At 39.8% G+C, this 23,037-nt stretch overlaps 1 protein-coding gene across 1 annotated transcript in view; it reads left to right on the top strand.

Moving 5' to 3' along the window:
• polr3a (polymerase (RNA) III (DNA directed) polypeptide A) overlaps positions 1 to 20,643 on the top strand; it is a 57,598-nt gene extending 36,955 nt beyond the window's left edge. The window contains exons 21-31 of the mRNA XM_079577101.1: positions 5,584 to 5,697; positions 10,626 to 10,712; positions 10,788 to 10,870; positions 12,477 to 12,647; positions 12,761 to 12,854; positions 13,918 to 14,010; positions 15,714 to 15,878; positions 17,393 to 17,557; positions 19,211 to 19,342; positions 19,424 to 19,556; positions 20,376 to 20,643. Of these exons, the coding sequence (XP_079433227.1) occupies positions 5,584 to 5,697; positions 10,626 to 10,712; positions 10,788 to 10,870; positions 12,477 to 12,647; positions 12,761 to 12,854; positions 13,918 to 14,010; positions 15,714 to 15,878; positions 17,393 to 17,557; positions 19,211 to 19,342; positions 19,424 to 19,556; positions 20,376 to 20,524 (1,386 nt within the window). The 3' untranslated portion in view covers positions 20,525 to 20,643. The remainder of the gene's footprint in view (positions 1 to 5,583; positions 5,698 to 10,625; positions 10,713 to 10,787; positions 10,871 to 12,476; positions 12,648 to 12,760; positions 12,855 to 13,917; positions 14,011 to 15,713; positions 15,879 to 17,392; positions 17,558 to 19,210; positions 19,343 to 19,423; positions 19,557 to 20,375) is intronic.
• The last annotated feature ends 2,394 nt before the right edge of the window (positions 20,644 to 23,037 follow it).

A 23,037-nucleotide genomic window follows, 5' to 3' on the forward strand; every position in this document is an offset into this window, starting at 1 on the left:
GTGGGCCTCACTGTGGCCTTTGTTTTGTTGTTTGTGCCGCTGTTATGACAGAGAAATGAAGAGAGCTGGGATTTGGTCTTTTTCAAGTGTATTCTGTTCTGTTGTTACCTGCTGTTGTGCTTGTGTCCACTTTTGGGTAAAATCACCCACATTTCACCGGAATCAAGCTTAAAATTCAAACATGTTTGATTCCCTGCGAATAGGGTCTAGTCATGTCTTTCCACTGCCCACATTACGTGATGTGAACCCCCCAAACTATGAGACACGATTCTTTGCAAATGCCTTCAACTAGTGGCCCAAAGTAAAGCCCCAATTTCCCCATATCCCAGTGTTGTTTATATCTGTCCTAAAGGGAGCAGGGGAAGCAATTGACAGTATTTTCAGCCTTTTACACTACTTTAACACGTATTTGACCCCTGATTTGTGTAAGAATATTTCACACAATCATCATGGGGCAAGTGGTTCCATGCTGGAGGGCCTGATGTTACCTTCCCCTGGTTTAGATCAATGCAAACAATTTCCTGTGAGTACGGTGTCACTTGAGCAGTAATTGCTTGGGTATTTTCTAAAATGCAAATTCATAAATCCACCCTGGATGATCTTGCTGTTCATCTCTTCAGTATTCCATCTGCATAACACATCAATAGGCAAACACCCCAGCTACGTGAAAGAATTGACAAGCCGTTCATTAAATGTCAGTGTGTGACGAACCTCGCCCCAGGCCTAGAGTTTGACATTCTGCAGACATCACCAGCCCAAAAGCAGGAAATGGTTCTCTTTGTTAAATGGGACACTTGGAGTAAATATAGATTTGACTTTCTGACATCGGTCATTTTGGGACCTTTAAATGTGGAGTTTTCATGAAGGATTACGATTACGACTTCTAGTACTTCTACATTTGTAAAAGTTCTTTCAGTATTTTACTCCAATTTACTGTTTTTGCCATTATAAAATCAGTTTAGAAAATGCTCAGTTTAACAAGGTGACCCTCAGTCTCTTGGAAGTGGTCCAAAAATGTGATGGCAATCTCTAGAAGCAAAGCTCTTTTTGGTGTCCTGCCTGCCTCCCTATTTGTTAAATTTAGTAAATGTCAGGTCATACTACTTATAATACTTACTCGTTGAGGTTTCAGGACACTTTGACTCTTGAGTCACACCGTGCTAAGACAGAATAGGTTTAGATGGCTTTTTTGTTGCTTTGCACCATGTTTCGAAATCTGCGCAGTAATCTTCACTTTACTGCGCAGTAATCTTCACTTTACTGTGCGGATGCCAAATTACTCCTGGTATTATTACGCCTTACAATATAGTCCCCCCTTTTATTTTATCTGCTTAGAAAATCCACATTGTTTAATTTTGTGTAATTATACTTTGTAGTGTAACACTTCACGTAACCATATTTAAATAGGGAAAACGTGGAAGAGCTTGGTAGCTTCTATCTTGACCTGTTTTGGAGCTATAGTGGAGAGAGGGAGAGGCTAAATGCTAACGCCGTCTTCGCTGTGTTTACGTGACTGAAGGCACGGGTGAAGACCAGACAGGTCCTAAAGAACTCATCAAAGCTAAGGTAAGAACATATCTCAGTATGTAAAAACGGTGGCCTATTCCTTTAATATAGAAGCTGCAGTTACACATGTGACCTGAGGTGACAGTAGTGAGTATAAAATGGCCAACTTGCATCCAGTCCCTTTAAAGGACCCAGGCTAACTGCATCGTGTGTGGAACTGAAGTAAAGTTAAGTTAATTTTTAAATACGTAGTTTCAGGTCAACATCGTATTTGTAATGTAGTACATCAATAATAAGTATTTGAAATGATTATTAAAGCAGTACTAAGTAACGTGTTTACCTTAATAAATCCTTTTCGGAGTCCCTGTGGGGACAAGTGTTTATGGGATGATTGGAGGGTCTTTCATCTCCCCCTGGTGTCTCTGGCCAGAAAACCATGTTTGCAACTTGACTGCCACCGGACTGGAGCCACCAATACATACTAATAGAATCACAAAGAAGCTATCAGGCTAGCGGGCAAAGCTAACTGCGGGCTAACGTCACTTTAAACAGTATTTACCGCCAAGTTTGAGTGAAAAAAAATATTCCCATTGTATAATAGGATGTACAATATCCCTCTGTCCCTTCGCCTTTGCTGTCAGCGTAGTATTTACACTCCAAGAAAATCAGTTAAAAAATCGTAACTTGCTACGACACCTGCAGTTGCGCTTATGGCCTCTAGGGGCAAGAGTTACTTAGTACTGCTTGAAATAACTGAGAGAAAAAAGCTACATTTCCCAGGAAATCTATTCCACGCTACACACTCTGCACAGGAGGACACATCATGGTCTGGAAATCCAACACAGGACCTATTTCATGTGTGTTGTGTTTTGCATTGGCTTCCAACTTACAATTATCCCTATAACTTTAACCTCAAACTTCCTTTAGAGTTGCAAAAAGTGAAGCAAGTGGCTTTTCCTTGCTGAGAATGGATCCATTGTACCGTCTAATTTTTTTTTGCCACTGAGCCAAAATCAATCGTCTCGCAAAAACAACTCATAAAAAAAGTATTAAGCAGCTTCTCCTGGTTTTGTGGCTGAGCAAAAAACACTAGATTTTAACTTCACACTTGATCTTTGTGGCTTGACATTAAACTTTATGTTGAATATGCAATTACCTGTAATCAATATACCCATCCATAACGGCATTGATTAGCTGCCACACAGAGCTAGTCTGTATTGCCTCTCATTATCTCAGAAGACATGACGATCCGGAGGGGTTCAGTTCAGGTTCAGGTCATTATTGTTATGGTGGTAGAACATCTATATTAGCACTTTCATTTGGTGGTGTTTTTTAACATTTGACATATTTCCCTTTTACCAAATCAGTTGCTCATAGTGGGGCATATAGAGTTGTCTGGATCAGAATATATTTACCCAATTTACCCCATTTGCATATAAAGTGGCATTTTGATCGGATGCACTGAACAAGACATTGCTTGAGTGTGACGTCACAGTAAGCAGCACTTGTCAAGTTTGGACTATAATGTGTGACTGTAATGCGACTTTTGCTCATGAGTTTGGCGCATTCACTTCGTTTTTACTTTGTCACGATTCAGCTCATATAATTTTTCGGGACATTTTTCATTTCTCTTTTCTTGTGTGGTGGTTATTTTTTAACTTTTTAAACATTGCTTCCTCCGCTGCTGTTGTCACCGCACTGCCAAGCAATTTCTCTGAGATGGCAGAACACAAGCTTTAATTCTTTAATACGGGACAGTGCACATTAATTAACAACTGTCAGGCAAATGGAGCTGGCTGTGTAGTTCCTTCTCTTTTCTTTTGTACTGCCGCGATAAAACATTTCTTATGAAGCATTGTGAGAGCTTTAATATTTCATGATTACTTTTTTCAAATTCTTTAAAGGGATATATCAGGATTTTTGACATAGGGCCTCATTTCCTAGTTATCCAGAGTGTTGTTGATTTCTGGAGATTTTTTATTTTTTATTTCATGCATTCCTGATATTTAGAGAGTTTAGTGGTGCTAGGCTAGTGCTAGGCTAGTGCATGTCTATGGTAACTAGTAGCCTGCATTGAAAACCTTTTCAAAATCATGGGCTCGTCCTCCAAACGTTGCCATGTCTGATTTGTAGAAAGCTCCTTTGAGGATTCCACGTGTAGTAAACAAACTAATGTAGATCCGGTAACCTAACAGATCACTCCGCCGCTGCGTACCTTACAACCAGGAAACTGATGTTGCTCAAATATAAGTTCTTATAAATGCAAAATGGTTATATTTCAAAAATTATTCAGTCGACACAGACATTTATAAGGGTAGTCTGGGGTTATAAGTGATTTGCCTCAGGTGCACCGTGCTTGGGTCAGAATGTTTTTAATGCAGGCTACTAGTTACCATAGACATGCACTAGCCTAGCACCACTGAACTCTTCAAATGTAAGGACTGCATGAATATTAAAAAAAATATATATCTCCAGAAATCAACAACACTCTGGATAACTAGGAAATGAGGCCCTATGTCAAAAATCCTGAAATATCCCTTTAAACTCAACACCTGATATAAATCAATATAAGATTAATTTGGATTTTTCCCGTTATCTAAACTAATCAGAACACACATCGGGCCCGAACCGTCTCAGACTGCAAAAGTCTGGTGTCTGGTGTGAAGTGACAAGAGCAACAGTTCAATAACAATGTGTTAATGGTAAAACATGTGAATCAAGCTGTGAAAACAAGATGAGCTTTGACGCGTACGATTTATGGAGAGAAAAGATAACAGAGGAAGAAAGATGCGAAAGATGTTGATTGACTAAATAATTGGGCTGGAATTATATACTTTAGGCTGGGACAACCATATGTTTCGCAATAAAAATAAATATTGCAATGTTTTTCCATGAATAAATTGAAAAAGACACACGTTTGGTGAATATTGAATACATATATTGAGAAGCGCTTAGGACTACAGTGCTGTTCTCTCGTGTGATCTTCTAGACCAGTGGTTTCCCAAGCCCCCAAAATCACCAGACCAACAACTCGGGGTAAATTATAATTAGTGTGAATAATCTTTTTTTTTTTTTTTTATTCGCTTACATGAACCGCTTCCTATTAAAAATACATCAAATTCATTGTTATGAATTTTTAAAACATATCGCGACCCCCCCCCCACCTCATATTCTTTCAACCTTCACTTTGGGAACCCCTTATTCTAGACCAGTGTTTCCCAAAGTGGAGGAGGGGCCTCCCACAGAGGTAGGAGGCCTGGGTTTGCAGGGGCGGTTTAGAGCTTTGTCTGGTCATAAGTGATAATGTTTGAGCAAATTAAATGGTTAGAAATCATCAAATATGACTGAGTAATGGCTACAGGTGCAGAAAACTCTCAAATCCAGTTTATTTCCTTAATATAATTGCTTGTTGGCAATTATTTTTATCTCTTGATTCATTTGTAGGGCCACGGTTTTGGACTTGGGGGGGAAGGTGCAGCCAAACTCGTAGCATTCATAATAATTCAAGGTGCAAAATATTTCAAATCTTAGTTTGGATGCTGTGTTTTGATATTTGGCATAATTTCACTAGTTTTCAATCAAATACACTACAAAAAGGGAATTTTAAGCACTGGCTTAAATTACTTGAATTGAGGAAATGTATCTTGTTTTGTGTGGTTTTCACTAATTCAGAAATTAGTTTTTCCTACTCGTCCAACTTTTTCCTAATCGTACCAAGAATACTTTGCTTGTTTGATGACAAATGACCTGAAATAAGGATTAAATGTATTGAAATGAGTCAGAACCATCTCGGAACAAGTTCAATAATCTAGGTCAAACACCCAACTAAATCTTAACCTGTCAAAACAACAGGAATTTTGATTATTATGCTCAAACTGAGACATTTAAGCTAATCTAGTTTATTACCTTTTGCAGTGTACACATCAAATTCATTGTCAGAAAACAAAGAATCAAAGAAAACATAATGCAACTCCAACAGAACTTGACAGTACAAGCTCCAGAATAGAAATAAGGACTTTTAATGTGTCTCATCATTTATTTTGTGAACCTTGTTCTTGTTTCCTCTCCAAATCCAAGGCGGTGCACGGGTGCCACAAGGAGCCAGCGCTGAGCCAGAACGAGCTGGTCCTGACTACGGACGCCATCATGAAGAGAGACGACTTTCTTTGCTGCAGAGACAGTTTCCTGGAGGTAAATCACCGCATGACGCCTCAGAAACTCAATCCGCGAAGGTCAGCTGCCTATTTCAGTCCCGTTGCTACTGCCCTGTCTATCATCGCTAATACCCCAGAGGATTCCAAGGCGATCGAAGGTAATGCAAGATGATTTTGAATAGAAGGAGCCACAGGTGAGATGAGAGCTAACCTTAAAAGACCTGAGCTCTGAGGGTTTTTGTCTGCCGAGTTTGATGTAATCCGAAATGACCATGCCAGGATTCATCGGGCTTACAGTTCAGTTCAGGGAGCATGAGTTATAATTTTCACACATGGATTGGCCACAGAGTCCAGATCTTAACCCTATTGAGACTCTTTGGGATTTGCCGGTGAAAGCTGTGCCAGAAAAAAAACTCTTTATAATGGACTCTCACAGTTGGCGTCACGATACCAAATTTTAAGTTTGATTAATTGAGGCAGGAAAATATTGGGATGAACAATATTGACTCGAAAGATAATAAATACTGTCAACTCTGAAGCATAAAATTGTTGTTCTAAACGTTTTAGGCTTTAAAGTTGGTTTTAACGTGTCTAAAGTACAATGCTTTCCAATGGGGGACTAGCGGCGATATGGAGGTACTACAGCAATGGTGGAGCAATGGCGGCCCCTAGTGTCAATCAATCAAATCAAAATCAAACTTTATTTATAAAGCGCTTTTCATACATCTCCCATATATATATTTTATATATTAGGACTAAACAAATAGATGTCAGTTAAAAGCTAAGCTAAAACGGTGGGTCTTGAGCCTGCTCTTGAAAACATGAACGTTCTTTCTCCTCAGCCCTGAGCTCCTCCTCAGGTCGTTCCAGAGGCGAGGGCCGTAATATTGAGTCTTTCTGTTGACTTTAGGAATAACTAGGAGACCGCTGCCGGTGGAGCGAAGGGGCTGTGAAGGTTTGTAAGGTAAAAGCAGCTCTGAAAGATAAGAAGGACCAAGACTATTAAGAAATTGAAAAATCGATCCTGAAACACCCGGGGAGCCAATGCAGCCATTCTAAAACCGGTGTAATGTGGTCCCGCCTCCTGGTCTTCGTCAGGACACGAGCTGCTGAATTTTGTAGTGTCATTGTCAAAAAGCAGAGCAGCCAGCGGCCATTGGGTTAACCGGTTTCAGCCGGCTAATGGGGCTCGGTGGTGGGTCAAGAGAATGTTTTGTTTTCACCTTCCCCAGTCCCTGCACTCTCCCATCATCAAAACAAAAATCTCGGTGAAAAACAAACCAAACACTGGATCTTTTGACATTGCAGAAGCTTACTGAAAAGGTGTGCTGTAATCAAAGCTTAACCAAATAAGAGAGAGTGGGACCTTTTATTTTGTGGTGACTTTTGTTTTGTTCAGGCAGTGTATTATTTTTCTAGCTCCCTAAAATCTGCCAGGTTATGGACCTAAAGTAATTAGCCCACGAAACCATAAGAAATAACCTTGTAGTCTTCAAGCTCTTTAAACATTATTTAGTCACATATGTTACACTTTACATTTGGTGGTGCGTGACAGGTCTCTATGGTAACAGGCCAAAAAAGTGTTCCTGAGCACTGAATGCGTCATACAGTACGTCTTTTCCTCATAGACGCTTTTCAGTGCACTTCTTCTACTACTTCTGAAATCTTGTCCTGGTTATTCGAGGAAGGTCTGAATAAAAACGCGGCACAAAAGCTCCAGCAACGCTGAGAGTACACGACTCAAAATAGGGAAGCAGAGGTGCATGTGAATGAGCATAAAAAATGGGCGAAAAGAAACATCTGAAAATACGGCTGAATATTTCTCTTTGTAAAACGCTGAGAAATCAAATTAACGTAGTTTTTCCTGCCTTTGTGAAGAAACTTACAGACACGGGTTCAGAGAAGTACATGGAGGTACAGTCACGTTGCATGGTCCCGGTGTGGTTAACAATAAGTACTGCAGCATTATGGAGAAAACTGCATCTCAACTCACCAAGCCTTTTGATGAGTGGAACCTTGTAGCTGTTTATCACAGTAACTAGGCCACTTCTCTTCATATGAATGGATGGAGCGTTTAAATGCAGTGTTTGACCTGGCATATTGCATATTGGATATTAGCACTGCTCCTTCGTTCTCTCATTGATCTTGAAGAGCCTTTTACTCATGAGTGCTATTCATTAATTTATGGTGTGTAGAGAATGATGACTAATTACTAACACTAACCTTGTATAAATCTCTATGATTACCAAAATAAAAATGCTTTGAGTGCTTAATGTGGGTGGAAAAGCACTATAAAAGTTGAGACCATTTACCATTGCTTTTGGTTATTAGCAGTTTTCAAAGTAATTGGTTGTGCGTTCCGGTGTTGTGTGTCTTCTGCTTGAGTGCGACAGTTTAGGACTTTCACTGAAATTAAATTGATCAGTTCATGCCCTCGGCGTGACAGATCCTGAGAAAGGATTTGGATTTTTATTTACACTGCCACATATTGACATCAACAAATCTTAAAAGGACTATACAGAGTTTAACCATTCAAAAATTAAGTATATTCCTCCCACTATATGTTCCAGCCATGTCCTAATGTGTAGAATGAGCTCAGACCTGTTCACCACAACTGCCTCTAAAATCCTGCACTGTCACTCAAAGAGACTGCAGTTACGCATAAGACCTGAGGTGGCAGTAGTGAACATAAAATGACCCACTTGCATCTCGTCTCTTTAAAGCAGTACTAAGTAACGTGTTTACCTTAATAAATCCGTTGCGTAGTCCCTGTGGGGGTAATACAAGTGTTTATGGGATGATTGGAGGGTCTTTCATCTCCCCCTGGTGGCCAGAAAACCATGTTTGCAACTTGACTGCCACCGGGCCGGAGCCACCAATACACACTAATAGAATCATGAAGAAGAAGCTAGCATGCTAACGGGCAAAGCTAACTGCGGGCTAGCGTCACTTTAAACAGTATTTACAGCCAAGTTTGAGTGAAAAAAAATATTTCCATTGTATACTTGGATGTACAATATCCCTCTCTCCCTTAGCCTTTTCTGTCAGCGTAGTATTATTTACTCTCCAAGACAATTAATAATAACTTGCTACGACACCTGCAGTGCGCTCATGGCCTCTAGGGGCAAGAGTTACTTAGTACTGCTTTAATACAATGCAAACTTCACACATCAGGTTTATTTTTTCCCACAAATTACCACTCTTGCAACATACTTTTGCAGCAAAAACAATGTAAAAAAAAATCTTACTTGTTTTATAAAAATGGGTTTTTCTCATAGAAATAAAAAGGAGAAGCATCGGTTGTGACGTACATGGACAGTTAGAAAGCCAGCTAGCCATTAACCTGCTCAATGTATTTTTCCTATAGTTAGCATTATCCATGAAACATCAAATTATGAATTATACAGATGTTTTCAGTTGTTGTCAAACCATCAACCACATTTTACTTTTGATACAAGTGGCCTTTGAGCTAAATGCTAAATCATCATCAGTCAAGTTTCTGCTTTTTGTGGGTCGTATGCAGAATCCAGAGGCCACTAAACATAATCTTGTAATATGTTAATGATAAAGAAACAAGGAACAGTGTTGCAGTGATACAATGCTAGGCTCTGTAAATGAATGAACATAATTACAATTTATCACATATTGTACATGTACTCTAAATATAAGTACGCAATAGATAATTGGTGCGAAAATAAAGTTGTTGAATAAGTTTAGCTGGAAGCGAAGAGACTGAGGCCGGGAACTTGGAGAGTTCATCTTCCTTAAAGGAATACAGTGCCTCTCGTTAGTATTCGGAGATTCTCCTTCCAGCAGGACAATGACCCGAAGCACAAAGCTAAATCTACAATGGAATGGTTCAATAAAAACATATTAATCTGTTAGAATGGCCCAGTCAAAGTCCTGACCTAAATCCTATTGAAAATCTGTGGAATAATGTGAAAACTGCTGTTCACAAACGCTCTCCTTCTAATGTGACAGAGCTTGAGTTGTTTTGTAAAGAGGAATGGGCTAAAATGTCAGTCTCTACATGTGCTAATCTTGTAGAGTCAGAACCCAAAAGACTTGTGCTGTTATTGCAGTAAAAGGGGGTTCCACAAAGTATCCATTCATCTGTATGAATACTTATGCACGCCCCACTTTTCGGTTATCTATTTTTTGAAAAATAACAGAATCATGTATCATTTTGCTTTCACTTCACAGTTGTCTGTTACTTGTGTGGGAACGTTCAGTAAAAAAATAAAAATAAAATCTTTATGTTTAGGGCTGTAAACATGACAAAATGTGCAAAAGTTCAAGGTGTATGAATACTAACGAGAGGCACTGTAGTTCACCGTTTTTCCATGCTGTGATATGTTCTTACCTGAGCTTTGTCGAGTTGATACGTACCTGTCTGGTGTCTGTGAGCTTGGTCACTTCTAACTTCACCCCGTTTGGAGCTACAGGAATATACTGTGAGAGGCCAAATGCTAGCAACATCTTTGGTCTTTTTGCCTGACTGAGGGCACACAGTTCTTCCATAATGTGATATTTTCTTACCTGAGCTTAGACGAGTTGATGCGTACCTGTCTGGTCTTTGTGCGTGCACGTGGAGGAGCGTGGTAGCTTCCAACTTCACCCCCGTTTGGAGCCATAGGAATACATTGGGAGAGGCCAAATGCTAGCAAAATCTTTGCTCCAAAGACCAGACAGGTATGTATCAACTTGTCTAAACTCAGGTAAGAACATATCTCAGTATGGAAGAACGGGGAACTATTCCTTTAAAACATTCTATCCAGTTCTTAAAATTGTGAGACTTCAAAGTGTTCTGCCTTGTTTTGTGTTGACGTTCCTGAACTGAAATGCATGTCACTGTTAGGAGCTAAAAACTTTAACGCACTGTTTTTGGTTGACTTTTCTCAACTGCACGCTTCACACGCCAAGTATCTCGTCAAATATTCATTTCTTTTGTTGTTTTTGTCATAGGAGATCAAGAAGTTTATCAAAAGTAGTTCAGAACGAATCAAAAAGACCCGAGACAAGTACGGCATCAATGACAACGGCACCACGGAGGTTCGTTAATTCCCGAATATTACAAAATGCTTCTGCTAAAATCATTTTCATTCGTGTCGTGTTCATTTTTTACAGCCAAAAGTTCTGTACCAGCTCGATCGCATCACGCCCACGCAGCTGGAGAAGTTTTTGGAGACTTGCCGAGACAAGTACATGAGGTAAGATTCAGAAATTGGTGACATTAAAGCAGTGCAGGGATGTATGATTTACAGCAGGGGTAGACAAGTTTTCTTGGCGGAGGCCGATTTTCTTTATTGTAAATAGACCGAGGGCCGAAGCCGCTGATTATTAGCCCAAAGTAAAGCACAACACTGGAAAAATGACCATCTTAAATGAGATGAGATGACTTAAAATTGCTTGAATCAAAATTCTTCTTTGTTTGATTTGATTTGATTTATTTGAGCAATTATTTACATTAATATATTTAAATTCATGTCACATGAAGCCAAAGATAAAATAATAACTCAAAGGGAGTAGGCCGAAGCAAGAAAGCTTATATGTGCCTACCCCATATTCAAGATACTATTATGCGTTTCAGGATTATTTGTAAGAGAATACAAACAGTAGAAATATAAGATGAATATTTTTGAAGTGCATGAGTCCAGCAGCAGGCAAAATTTCACATTGCTTTTTTTCGCCTGTTGAATGTTGAATTTGAGTCGGTTTGAACTAATCCAAGATACAAATGCTAGCGCCAATGGAACAAGAATAAAACCCATTGAAATCAGACAAATAATTGTTTTTCACTTGAATTGATACAAAATGATCTGAATTAAGTGAATAACTATTACTAGAGGTCCAGACCAAATCTACTCGAACCTTAGATTTAATCTCTTAATTCAAGGAGATTTATGTCATTTCTTCCTTAGAACGATGATTCTTTTTCCAGTGCACTTCTTTCTAATGCCAGTGTTGTACATAATATATGACTGGGTGTATTGACTGTATTTCTACTTTTTTCCCTCCAATTTAACTCTAATAATGTTAAAAGTATTCTCTGATTTGTGTAATAATGTTTCTCAAAATCATCTTAAGGGCCAGAGGAGCAGTGCTGGAGGGCTGGATTTGGCCCCTGTGCCTGACGTTGCCTACCCCTGCTTTACAGGGAACATTACGTGGTTGAAATTGTTCCCACAAAGCTGATATGAAGTCCCACGATGATTATTGAGATGGAAGTTGTGATTTTGATTAAATTTTGAATAATTGCCCATCCTTAGAATATGTACAAATCCTCTACACTGTGCAAAGTGCTTTGGGTGACTTTTTGTCATGGACAAAGTGCTAAACAAATAAGCTTCTATTCCACAGTGTTAAATGGGTTTGGTCCTAATCTAAATCCATTCTTTGAATATCCACTGCAAATGTACCATTTTCCATGTACCATTCATCATTATAATCCAAAATGTTGTGCAGTGTGCTTTTAAAGGAAAAAAATCATGTTGATGCTGCAAACATCCATCATGAGCTGATGACTAGTTGCGGTCACACTGACGCGGGGAATGAAATAAGTTATTTAGGTCCACATTTTGCCTGAATTTACCAGCGTCATAACTCCGTCGTCGACCGCCTTTGGCAAATGGAAAGCAGCATGATTTTTCATTATTTACCACATGTCAAAATTGTGCAAATATCCCTTTAATAACACTTCCATTCCCATCCAAACTCTGAAACCAGGAGCTGTTTCTGCCAAAGAACTGGCTGTATAACCTGATGAATATTTTTGATTAAATTTCAATGATCTGAGTCATTGTTCTTTTCCCGCAGAGCGCAGATGGAGCCCGGCTCGGCTGTGGGCGCCCTGTGTGCTCAGAGCATCGGGGAGCCTGGCACACAGATGACCCTGAAGACCTTCCACTTCGCTGGGGTCGCATCCATGAACATCACCCTGGGAGTGCCGCGAATCAAAGAGATCATCAACGCCTCCAAAAACATCAGGTACGCACGGACCGAGCTGGAATTTTCTGGTGGATTACTTGCACATGGAAAGAAATCCAACCATAGAGTTCCAGGAATTCTGTGATATTTAAGTTTTTTCTTTTTCTTTGCAGTACCCCCATCATCACGGCTCACCTCGATGTCGATGATGATGCGGATTTTGCTCGTTTGGTGAAAGGAAGGATTGAGAAAACTCTACTTGGAGAGGTATCCATGTGTTCTCCATTAACAAAACATATATGAGTATTCTACATTAAAGGAATAGGCCACCGTTTTTACACACTGATATGTTCTTACCTTAGCTTTGACAAGTTCTTTTGTACCTGTCTGGTCTTCACACGAGCCTTCCACGTTTTCCCTATTTAAATATAGTTACGTGAAGTGTTACACTATAAAGTATATTGACACAAAATTAAACAATGTGGATTTTCTAAGCGGATAAAAGGGGGAACTAGATTGCAAGGCGTAATAATACCAGGAGTAGTTTGGCATCCGCACAGTAAAGTGAAGATATTACTGCGCCGATTTCGAACTACTCCTGGTATTGTTCCTATTGACAGGAATAGGTTGCTTTTATTTTCTGGAATATGTCGTCACGGATGGAGGGTAGTGGCTAATTGAATTCTATGGGAAAGGCGCACATTTGTAAAAGATTTTCTACGTTTAGAAGGTTTTCAGGCAGTCCTCTTTACTGGGCAGGTTTTCTTTTGTTCTCTTGTAAATTCTTATTTAGGCATATGATATTTTCTGTTCTATTTTGCAACAGTATTTTAATTTAATCAAAGATTGTTTTAAATATAGCCTATTTTCCATAGATTTTGTGACCCTTCGTCCTTGTTTGATCTACGTTCCTACTCCCCCATGAACTCTGGGTGGTGACCAATAGGACTAGATGTCAAAAACAGGCGATGAAGATGAGTTTCTTGTGCAGGGCGGCAGTAGCAGAGAAAGGACTCGGTTGCCTCAAAGTAGAGTTGCTGCTCCGCCAAGAGGTTTTTCATGCACTTTATCACCTGGAGGAGGCCCTGGGGAAAAATCTATGGCGCACTTTAGGTTCGAGGTCAAGGAAAGGTTTATTTATGATGCACATTTAAAACAACATCGCTGCCTAAAGTGCTCGACACAAACATTTAAGTGCAAAAATGTATGTACAAAAAGGTCTGTTTGGACTGTTGCCTCCATGACCTGACCTTGGATTAGAAAATGGATGAATGGATACAAAACTTTTAACGTTTTTTATTGTGATGGTTGTAACTCTTTCTCTTTTTAGATTTCAGAATACATAGAAGAGGTTTTTCTGCCCGACGACTGCTTTATTTTGGTGAAACTTTCACTGGAGCGGATAAGACTGCTACGACTTGAGGTACGCACGTTTATTTGTTTATTCTTTTGTAAAACATGTGTTTGAAAATGAGGTCAATATTTCAGCACAGGTTTCATTATGTTGAAGACATTATTATGAGCTGGTCAAAGGAACACACTGTAACATTTTCATAATCCGTTCCAGAAACATTTCATAATCCGTTCTCTGCAATTTATCTTTCTTTCAAAGGCTCTGTACCTTTTGCTGTTCCTAACAACGGTTGCAAATGTCAAAGCCATTATCTTTCAAGAGCTGCACCAATGGATTTATGGAGTTCCAATCACTTTTTTCTTTTATAAATCTTTACTCTGCAAACAAAAGTATAGAGATTTGCTGGATGGGCATGATGCAGAGGCGTGACAATGTGTTTATCCCTGGGGGGCCCTGTGTCCATCACTGCGCTATAGTTTGGTTAGCATGAACAAGTGGAGGGTGATATATTGATTTTAGCATTTTACCCACAATTCACCTTTCCATACTCTTTATCATTATTATTATTCCAGGTTTTAATGTGAGGGTTTCCTCGGGTCATTGATCATGCTATATTCAAGTTTTTTCAGAGCTTTTTACCAGCTTATAAAGTTGTTCTCTCAGACCCGGAGCTGTGTCTTTTCGGTATTCTTCGAATCTTCCCCTGCGGTTTTTCTTAACAGTTCAGTCACAGCTCCAAAAAAGCTTCTAAAGACCATCGATCTCCCTGTTCCTTACCATATTTGTGTCGTGAAATCTCAGATCGTCCCTTCTGCGCCAACTATCTAGCATTATCCTTCCTTTTTAATTTTTTTCTTTTCTTTTACTCTTTATGGAGACAGCTGCGCAGAAAAAGGGAGCAAGAAGAGGGAGTGGCTTATTTGGAGATTGTTTGGCGATCCTTAAATTAAATTATTGGACAATTTGTTTTAGCTGTTTCTAAGTCAGCGTTTGGCAAGTTTGTGTCGTGGAGGGACGATTTTCATCATTCCCAAAACACCCAAGGGTTGAACCTCAACATTGTAGCCTAAAGTAAAGAACTATTTCTGCAAATGCCAATGTTTTACATCCGTGGTTTTACATCAGGTGGCAGGGCTTTGGGACCCACCATTACCCTTGGATGACAAGGACCCAAATAAAACTGTCATTTGTCATATATCGTATAAAATATTGTTTTTTCCACACAAGTTTTTGTTGAACAAGCAGTAGATTTCCCTTTAAGACTGACATTATGATCAAAACAACCCAATAACATTCATTTTAACAGACACAGTTAGTGTTTCCGTGCAGTTTCAGGAAAATATTGAATAAAAGCGACCCACTGAAAACATATATGACCAAGCCGGATGTTCTGAAAGGACATTTTTAAAATACTGACACTATTTCTCGCATTTTTAGACTTTAACAGGTATTTGATCTCTTATTTGCATAATAATATTTCTCCAAATCATCTTGGGGGCCAGAGGTTCTGTGCTGGAGGGCCGGATTTGGCCCCCGGGCCTGACGTTGCCTACCCCTGTTCTAAGTGTATCATAGTGTTACGTTTATCACCTGCAAAAAGCATAATACCGCCTCTTTAAAAACATTGGATTCAAACATTGGATTGGATAATTATGGTCTAAAACTCATTCAAATCATGAATGATCTAAAGTATCCATGCCCAAATGCAGTTTATAAGCCACAATGATGCGTGAGGTCCAGTTGAAGAGCTCCCGGCGCTTTGTCTGTTTTAGGTGAATGCGGAGACGGTGCGTTACTCCATCTGCATGTCCAAGCTCCGGGTCAAGCCGGCTGACATCGCGGTTCACGGGGAGGCGGTGGTCTGTGTGTCTCCCAGAGAAAACAGCAAAAGCTCCATGTACTACGTCCTGCAGTCACTGAAGGAGGACCTGCCCAAGGTGAGACATCGAGCGGTTCCTATGAATAAAAGAGGCAAGGCAAGTTTATTTGAAGAGCACAATTCATACACAAGGCAATTCAAAGTGCTTCACAGTTGCATAAATAGAAAGCAAATAGAATCAATAAAAACATCAACATAAAATTAATCAATTACAGTAAAAGGCAAGAGTGCAGATAAAATACTTTCAGTTATATGCATGGGTAGAAAGAACGGTTTTCAGCCTGGATTTGAACATTGTCACTGAGTTTAGTTGGAGAAAGTTGTTTTGCATCCACAAACTGATCAGTTGGATGCAGTGACAGAGAGTATCTACAGGCCCATGTTTACCTGCCGTCAGTGACACGTAGATTTGAGCGTCATCTGCATAGTTGTGGTACGACACATTGTTACTGTTTATTAGCTGACCCAATGGAAGCATGTACAAGTTGAATAAGAGGGGTCCCAAGATTGACCCCTGGGGGACTCCACAGGTCATGGCAATTTTGTCTGAGACACAGTTGCCAATTTCAACAAAGTACGTCCTGTCCTCGAGATAGGACTTAAACCAGTTTAGAGCAGTACCAGAGATTCCCATCCAGTTTTCTAACCTGTGAAGTAAGATCTCGTGGTCCACTGTGTCAAAGGCAGCGCTCAGGTCCAGCAGAACTAAAACTGAGACCATACCTGTGTTGGTGTTCATGCGGATATCATTTGTCACATTGTTCAGAGCTCTCTCAGTACTGTGGTGCCTAAATCCTGACTGGAAAGTATCAAAAACATTGTTAGACAGTAGAAAGTAAGTGAGCTGCTGATATACTACTTTCTCTAGGACTTTTCCTAAGAATGGTAGGTTTGATATGGGCCGGTAGTTGTTCATTACCTTGGCATCAAGGCTACTCTTCTTTAGAAGTAGAGTAATGGCTGCAGTTTTCAAGGCAGTTGAAGACTATAGAGTAAATCAGGACTAAATAAGGTCTAAAAACTTTACAAAATAGCCTGTAATGTTGAATTAAAGCAGTACTAAGTAACGTATTTACCTTAATAAATCCTTTCCGTAGTCCCTGTGGGGGTAATACAAGTGTTTATGGGATGATTGGAGGGTCTTTCATCTCCCCCGGTGTCTCTGGCCAGAAAACCATGTTTGCAACTTGACTGCCCCCGGTGCGGAGAAAGCAATACACACTAATGTAATCACGAAGAAGAAGCTAACATGCTAACGGGCAAAGCTAGCTGCGGGCTAACGTCATTTTAAACAGTATTTACAGCCAAGTTTGAGTGAAAAAAAATATTTCCATTGTATAATTGGTTGCACAATATCCCTCTCTCCCTTCCTGTCAGCGTAGTATTTACTCTCCAAGACAATTAATAAATTAAAAAATCGTAACTTGCTACTACACCTGCAGTTGCGCTTATGGCCTCTAGGGGGAAGAGTTACTTAGTACTGCTTTAAGTGTGTCGCCTTTGTTTATTTATGCACAAAGGTCTTTCATTCCTTGGTTTTCATTTGCATTTCCTCTGTTGTTTATGTCATAGGTCGTCGTGCAAGGCATCCCTGAAGTCGCCCGAGCCGTGATCCACATCGACGATAAGAGCGACAAAAAGAAGTACAAGCTTCTGGTGGAGGGAGACAACCTGCGAGCCGTCATGGCAACCCACGGGGTTAAAGGGAGCCGCACCACCTCCAACAACACTTACGAGGCGAGTGGAGAACTCACACACTTATTTCCTGGTGACCCCTTATTTCCGCCCGACATTATCTTTCACTGTTTACCATTTAAATACTGGAATTTTTGCAGGTGCTAACGCCTCTTGCGTGTTACACAGCCATTCAGAATGTGTCTTTGTTGTTCAAGTGAGATGGTTCACGTCAGAAATGTGCACAGGAGGGAGAGTGAATGTGGATAGAAAATGGAAGGCCTTCGATCAAAAAGGAGAGTTACGGTTGCAGTGAAAAAGGACAGAAGAGAGGGTGACGTTTTCGAGATGAAGAAACTATGTAGAGATGCTCAAAAAACAAAGGAAGATTGTGTTTGAGAACAAGAAATTACCTTCGAGGCTGGCTAAGTAACAATTAAATTAAGATCACTTACACTATGTCCAACTTATCAGGTTTTTTATGGGGAAAAAACCTTTAAAAAACTTCATTATCATTGCATTATTAATCATCCAGGGGCAGTAAGATGGAATATAATCATTCATTTTGTGAAAAGTCAACAGGTTTTCAGAGCAAAACATTTTAATCATGCATCACGTTTTTAAACTGAAAAGTGACTTCCTTTAGTGCCATTTTTAAACTCTTCCGGCTGGCGAAACAGCAGCACAGAAGGGAGTGACATCTTGTGTGCAAACAAATGCTGCGCCAGTGCTTGTGTGGCCAAGGACCCGGGTCCTGGCTTAGCAAGAAGGGATTGACTGAGACGTGATGTGACTGCAACAAGCCGTGTTTCTACCGCTTTTCTCTCCCCATCTTAACAATAACATGTAAAGATGGGGACATCATAACATCATCTTCAGCATTTAGGCTGCGTCATATCCAGGACTAACTACAAACTACACTAGCCTTGTCCGAGAGAGAGAGAACACATCATTAGTTCTGGTATTGAAGCATTAAAGCAGCGCTAAGTAACGTGTTTACCTTAATAAATCCTTTCCGTACTCCCTGTGGGGGTAATACAAGTGTTTATGGGATGATTGGGGAGTCCTTCATCTCCCTCTGGTGTCTCTGGCCAGAAAGCCATGCTTGCAACTTAACTGCCACCGGACCGGAGCCACCAATACACACTAATAGAATCATGAAGAAGAAGCTAACATGCTAATGGGCAAAGCTAACTGCGGGCTAGCGTCACTTTAAACAGTATTTACAGCCAAGTTTGAGTGAAAAACATTATTTCCATTGTATAATTGGAGGTACAATATCCCTCTCTCCCTTTATTATTTTCTGTCAGCGTAGTATTTACTCTCCAGGACAATTAATACGTTAAAAAATCGCAACTTGCTATGACACCTGCAGTTGCGCTTATGGCCTCTAGGGGCAAGAGTTACTTATTACTGCTTTACAGAAACGTGATCAAAACAGCCCCTCATCCACCCCCACCACCTCCGCACCCCCTAAAACCTTGGTCTGAAGGAAGAAAAAGTTTGAAAAGGGTGCAATGTTGTACATAAATCACCATTGGCGTCTATCCATGCCCCGTTCAGCCCACTTACTGCGTTTAGTCTGAAGCTAAAGATGTCACCGTGCGATCCTCCTGAACATAAAAGTCTAGTCTAAAGCCTGCGTTTCGAAACACAAGTCTTAATCTTGGAGCTTCTCAAGAACACTTCATTTTTATTCCATGCTTTGTTTTGCAGGTGGAGAAGACATTAGGAATCGAAGCGGCTCGATCCACGATCATCAACGAGATCCAGTACACCATGGTAAACCACGGCATGAGCATCGACCGGCGACACGTCATGCTGTTAGCCGACCTCATGTCGTATAAGGTGCAAGAACACTCTGAATCCGAACGTTCAACCTGGATTTCAAAGCGGGTTGCAGAAAGTGTGACATTTTCTTTTTTCCAGGGGGAGATTCTGGGCATCACCAGATTTGGTTTGGCCAAAATGAAGGAGAGTGTGCTGATGTTGGCCTCATTTGAGAAAACCGCGGATCACCTCTTCGACGCCGCCTACTTCGGTCAAAAGGACTCCGTTTGTGGTGAATACACAAAAACCCCTTAGCATCCATATTGTACAGTGGAAGTTTAGATATTACTGATCAAAATTTGTTTTAATTTGAACAGATCTTTGCTCATTCAGGCAAAACTGTTCTGGTACTGTGGGATGCAAAAGTTTAGGCATAAATCACATCACATCACATCATTTAAATAATGATGAATTTTGGAGAGAAAAACAGATTAAAATAGAACCTTTTGGAGGAGCAAAAGATCAGTTTGGAGAAGAAATGGCACAGAATTTAGTGCAAAGAACATCTGTAAACGTGATACCATCCGTGAAAAAGCTGAAGCTGAAAAGCAAACTCTCCAAATGGCTAATGATGTTAACACGGCTCAAAATCAAAGAGACCTAAACATAATTGAAGATCTGTGGATGGACCTCCTAAAGCAGTGGTTCTGAACTGGTGGGTCTGGACCCTAAAGTGGGTCACGGAACCAATTTCAGTGGGTCGCGAGTCTGTCCAGAAAACCTGAAAACCTATATTTTAATATGTATGTGGATAGAAAAGATAGTCACCATTTGAGACTGTTAAAATCGTGTTGTTTCGGGTAGTAATGTAATTTTGGCTTATATACCAATATGAATACCAACATTTTCCCTCCATTCGCTGTGTGGTAGAATTTTTACATATCAAAATGAAATATGACATTGAAAAGAAAGTTTTTGGGCATTAAAATTGTATTAAAAAGCATTCATTTAGACTTGCTGCCATCTTTTCGCCAAGGTTTTCTTGCTCAGTATGTGTAGCATTCATTTATTTTCTCTGCATATTCATCTAACTGCCTGTTTTTTGTCCTAGGTGTCTCTGAATGCATCATCATGGGCATCCCAATGAACATCGGCACCGGACTGTTCAAACTCCTCCACAAAGCCGACAAAAACCCCTCTCCGCCACAGCGCCCCCTGCTGTTCGACAGCACAGACTTCCACGTGGCTCTCAAGACGTAGCAGCCGGCCTAGTCTCCACTTACCACCAAAAACGGACCACTAACATGAGTGAACTTGAATCAGGAGTATTAATCTTGATTTGGATTTGATTGTTTTTTTTATTTCCTGTTCATTATGCCAAGAAACGCAAAGTGCTTTACGTTGGTTTGTTCATAAAGATGATGCTTCCAGAGAGCTGCCAAGGAAAGGATATACTTTATTCTTTATTCTATATCATGACAGAAATATTAACAAAGATTTGACATTTATTTAATGTTTTTTGGTGTGTTCATATCTATAAAATATATAATTTGGGGGGTACACAACTTTTCTTCCCTGAGAAAAGCCCAATCATCTGTCAGGAGTTCAAGATGTGAAACGTGAAAGTAGAAACTAGCTTCTCAAAGGGGTGGTGTTATGCAAAATCTCCTTTTTTTTTTTAAGCTCACCATTTTGCGAGGTGTTTCTCTCGTCAAAAACGGATCTGGGGCTGTGTTCTGACCCTGTTGCGCATCTTTCAGTCATCTTTGAATCTTCTCCAGTGGCTTTTTTGTAGGCCTGTCCTGATAACTAAAGCTAAAGTTCGATATTTTGAGGCAGGAAAATCACGATAAACAATGTTATTATACTGCCACAGAAACTCTAAAGACAGTTAGAGTCTATTTTTTCCCCTATTTTCTCTTTATTGAAGGAAGATCTCTTTACCATCGTGAAGGGAAATTACTGGATATTCTGGATTTTGCATTTTCTTACCAACAAAGTGTAAAGATGTGTTTCAGATTATCACCAAATATCGGAAAAAGCCTAATACTCCCTCTTTAAAAAAATATATGTTACAGGTTGAACAAAGACCCATTAAGTAAACAAATAAACACTTCTTAAAGGAACAGAGTTGAGTTGATAGATTGACCATCTTATAAGTAACTCATGCCCCTAGAGGCCATAAGCGCCACTGCAGGTGTCGTAGCATGTTGCGTTTTTTTACTCATTAATTGTCCGTGAGAGTAAATACTACACAAACAGTAAAGGCAAAGGGAGAGAGGGATATTGTACATCCAATTACACAATGGAGATGATTTTTTTTCACTCAAACTTGGCTGTAAACACTGTTTAAGTGGCGCTAGCTCGCAGTTAGCTTTGCCCGTTAGCCTGTTAGCTTCTTCTTCGTGATTCCATTAGTGTAGTTCCATCAACACTTGTATTACCCCCCAGATGGACTACGGAAAGGATTTATTAAGGTAAGCAAGTTACTTAGTTCTGCTTTAAAGGTTGATGGTTTGAAACTTGCTCTACTCAGTTTATGCTGTTAGGTCCTTTGGTAAGACCTGCCTTAGTAACTTACCATCAACAAATACGGAGAGTGAGGCAAGTTTGCATGAAGGCAGGACAATCTTTTTTCCTTCTCTATAGGTGGAGAGTCACGGCCGCCAAAACGAAAGATTTTTCTGGCACTTTTGTTTTTGAGCGGGGGGTAACTGTCTTTCGAAAACACCAGCAATTACAATACACGAATGAATGAAGAGGAAGCAAAACAAAAGAACTTTACTCGGAATAAAATATTCCGCCCACGTCAAGGCTCCATTCAAAAGCGAAAACAAAAGCTTCATGTTTTTGCAATAACCTCATCCATTTTCCCATCTGACTTTTGTTTTTTTTTCACATTGTTCTGTTCTAAAAGCAACATTTTTTCTTTGTGGATGTGTTGAATGTATTTAACGTAATAAATAAATAAATGCTGAATAGGAAGATGTGTTTTTTTCTTTCTAATATTCATGAGTCAAACTGCTTTGGAACTTTACCTCAATCTATTTCTTCTTTTCTTCCCAACATTTCATTGTTATCCATCTAAATAAGTCATATTTTCAAAAGCATTAAAACTTGTCATATGGGTAAAGCCGCACCGGAGAAAATGTGCTTCGTTAAAGTATAGGTTAAAGGCCAACTGAGAGATGTGGTTTGTTCTGGGTCATCGTGAATAAGCAAACTCGGCACAATTTGAGGTACGGTTTAATAAAGCAGCTTAAGAGTCCTTGGCTTTGCACGGAGCCAAGTAACGACATCAGGATGGAACTGGAAATATTTGCAAATCATTTTACATAACATTGCACTTACCGAATACATTCACAGCAAAAATGTAACTGTAAAAACGACACAAGATCCACAAGTGCTTTAGTAATTGTGCTAAAAAACAGTTGACACAAAAAGTCAACACGACGATGAACATTCAATAGAAATGCTAATATTAGATTTACAATAGACAAATAATAATCAAACAGTATTCATGTTCATGTGAAGAGATTTGCCCAAAATATATCTCCAGAAAAGGTTTGTATGTTTGAAAAAGTCAGTATTCCACACATTTTTTGCACTAGAGAGGGTATTATTTGTACAATGGTCTCGGCCACATATGGTTTGCAATCACCAATTAAACCAACTCATTTGACCAATCCTTCAAGCCGACGTGGATGTTTAACGCTGCATTGTGGAACTTTTTACCTGAAAGAAAAATGTTTTTGCGTATTTTACCTTGTAGT

This window comes from Gobius niger, assembly GCF_951799975.1.
Source record: "Gobius niger genome assembly, chromosome: 19".
NCBI lineage: Eukaryota > Metazoa > Chordata > Actinopteri > Gobiiformes > Gobiidae > Gobius > Gobius niger.